General features: G+C 38.5%; 1 protein-coding gene across 1 annotated transcript; it reads right to left on the reverse strand.

Moving 5' to 3' along the window:
• Positions 1–441: 441 nt before the first annotated feature.
• Positions 442–1,047, reverse strand: LOC141641596 (uncharacterized). Its single transcript, XM_074450253.1, has one exon. It carries the CDS (start codon positions 1,045–1,047, stop codon positions 442–444), a length of 606 nt encoding a protein of 201 aa, XP_074306354.1.
• Positions 1,048–1,490: the final 443 nt, after the last annotated feature.

The raw sequence follows: 1,490 nt of genomic DNA on the forward strand, positions 1-1,490 counted from the left end.
AGAAGTGTCGATGTGCATGTTGAGACAATTTTTTTCAAATAAGTAGCCTCTCATAGCCAAATAAGCTTATTTTTCACCCATTTGATCATCTTTCCCTTTTGTTTACCCAATTTGTGCCTAAGTCTTGTCATTTCATTTGCCAATAAAATAACTACATTCCATAAACATCTCACCTTTGTTGAGTAGTTCGTCTTTGTAGTTGTTTTAAGGAGTATAATTGGGAAGGAAATATGATTTTTTGTTGAGGTGAACGGTCCGAAATATCACAAAAGTGAAATGAAGCTTGATGGTTGACCAATTTTTGCATTTTTTTTTTGGGAAAGGTTAAGTATATTAATCATCATCACAAAAGGGAGTACAAAAATTCAGTATATATCCTCTAGGTATCTAAGTATCTATACTTTGTACACAAGTACCATACAAAAAAAAGAGAACCCTCATCTAGTGTCGAATTTGCTGCAGCCAATTGTCTTCTTCTCTGGTCAGTTTGGAAGTATTCCTAGCATGGAACCGAGTGCAAACATCCAAAATTACTTTCTTGATGAGAACAGTAGGATGAAGAACCTTGAAGTATATTCTCGCCTGATTTCTCACTTGCCAAATCAAATAAACCAGTTGTACATGACAAGCACAAATGAGTCTTCTAATTAGAATGCTTTTCCTTCTGCCTCTCTTATTCCATTCAACTAACTCCCTGGGATTAAACTGAATATTGAGCTTCTGCTGCAATAAGGAAACACACCTGGAGCTAAATTCACAGTCAAAGAAGAGGTGCTCGTGGTTCTCATCAGCATTAGAACAAAGGAAGCAATTTAAGTCTGAAACTCCTCCCATATGAGCAAGACGGTCCTTAGTGAGTAGTCTTCCAAGGCTAAAGGTCCAGTAAATGAACGAGGCTTTAGGTATATTCAGTGAGTTCCAGCAGAGTTTATACCAGCTGACAGTAGGACCAAGACATCTCAGCCAATTGTATCCTTCAAGCACATAGTAGTCAGTAGGTTTACCCAGCCAGGAGTCAGCAGTATACGCAGATTTGAAAATGCACATTAGATGGGATTTTTTTTTCCAAGACCAGCTACAATCAGTAGGTGGATTGTAGTTGGACCAATGAACCCCTGATACCCGTCGCTGTGAGTACCAAAGATAAAATTTATAATCTCCTATTAAGACTAACCTAGGCTAGTGGTAACAGGGTCGAACCACAAGGAGGCAGTTGTAAACTTTAGTTGATTTATGTTCAGTCTGAGGTAACTATTATGGGGGTTGATTTGAATTGGTCGACAGCTAAAGTGAACAAAGATAATAAACGAAATAAACAGATAAAAGAAGAGTACTAGGATGGTCGGGTCATTATAGCTTCGGCGGCAGCAAACTAAGTTGGTCTGAATCAAACACAGGTAAGGCGGGAAATAAAGAGGTCCTCTCGGTCCACTCTTTAACAAATAGCATCTCTCGATCTCGCTATAGGTCCCTAATGTCACTAATACTAA

The sequence above is a fragment of the Silene latifolia genome, chromosome 2 (genome assembly GCF_048544455.1).
Source record: "Silene latifolia isolate original U9 population chromosome 2, ASM4854445v1, whole genome shotgun sequence".
Classification (NCBI taxonomy): Eukaryota; Viridiplantae; Streptophyta; class Magnoliopsida; order Caryophyllales; family Caryophyllaceae; genus Silene; species Silene latifolia.

What these genes read in the sequence shown, in the direction of transcription:
- LOC141641596 (XM_074450253.1), bottom strand. Translation starts at nt 1,047, where the DNA reads ATGTGCATTTTCAAATCTGCGTATACTGCTGACTCCTGGCTGGGTAAA.